The sequence below is a fragment of the Camellia sinensis genome, chromosome 14 (assembly GCF_055761805.1).
Source record: "Camellia sinensis isolate YWXY chromosome 14, ASM5576180v1, whole genome shotgun sequence".
Taxonomy (NCBI): domain Eukaryota; kingdom Viridiplantae; phylum Streptophyta; class Magnoliopsida; order Ericales; family Theaceae; genus Camellia; species Camellia sinensis.
In genome coordinates this window covers 43,464,076-43,465,000 of record NC_138974.1, presented here as the reverse complement: position 1 = coordinate 43,465,000, position 925 = coordinate 43,464,076, and the positions used below count along the sequence as shown (strand labels likewise).

The following is a 925-nucleotide window of genomic DNA, read 5'->3' as shown; positions in this document are numbered from 1 at the left end:
CTAACGGCGGCCGAGGCGGGCCAATAATAGCATCATCGACATCACTCGCACGACTAGGGTTAGGGTTAGAGCGATTACGAGAGCTAGAGCTAGAGCTAGGGTTAGGGTTTCTGAGAGAGTTTAACCAGGCTTTGGAGGAAGAGGAGACAGAAGGAAAGTCTTTGCTGCTATTACCATCTGTAGTGGTGGCGGCGGTGGTGGTGCGGCGGGTGGCGTTGTGGATGGCTTCGAGAGAGGTTACGGGCTTCGATTGCTTGCCGAAGGTTATAGGGAACTGAGCTCTGATACCATCGTAAATCTCTGCTTCGTCGTCCTCCATTGATGTGTTCGATTCGAATTGCGATTTTCAATTCGCAATTTTGTGATTTTGATTTGAAGGAGTTTTTATACGCTGCGATCTGCCGCCATGGACGTTAGCGGCGAGGCTTCGTGTCGAGGCCGATGAAGGAATTGGGGATGGACTCTCGTGGGCCTGCTTTATAGTCTTTTTTGTGGGCCTCGGTAAATTAAAGCCCACTTAAATTTGAATCGGGCTCAAATTTGCACCCAAAACACATTCAGATCATTTGTCCGGTCTATATTTGATATTTGTCTAGCTGGAAAGTAGGAAAAAAGTCAATTTTTTAATTTTTATTTTTTACTTTTTTTTTTTAAACGTGTAAAAATATAAAGGAGTGTTGTGACTTGAATAAATCAATAATCTGACTTTTTTCTTAGTTTCCAAAAGAAAAATGCTTGGGAGCACTAATTAGTGCTCCCACTAATTAGGTGGTAGTGGGTCCCGCCATTAATGATGTGATGTTTTGGTCTTGGAGTTGTGTTTTTTTTTTTTTTTTTACTTTTTTAATGCATTAGTGCTATTAGTGGTGATGTTTTTAGTGGGATGAATCATTGTTGTTTCCAAAATAGGCCACATATGGTCAGT

The 925-nt window shown here is 42.2% G+C and overlaps 1 protein-coding gene across 1 annotated transcript in view; it reads right to left on the bottom strand.

Annotated features, from left to right (window-relative positions):
* Positions 1-477, bottom strand: part of LOC114314173 (Transducin/WD40 repeat-like superfamily protein) — a 4,570-nt gene extending 4,093 nt beyond the window's left edge. Inside the window, exon 1 of the mRNA XM_028260638.2 lies at positions 1-477. This exon is cut by the window's left edge and continues 293 nt beyond it. Within this exon, the coding sequence (XP_028116439.2) occupies positions 1-319 (319 nt within the window). The 5' untranslated portion in view covers positions 320-477.
* Between the last annotated feature and the right edge of the window lie 448 nt (positions 478-925).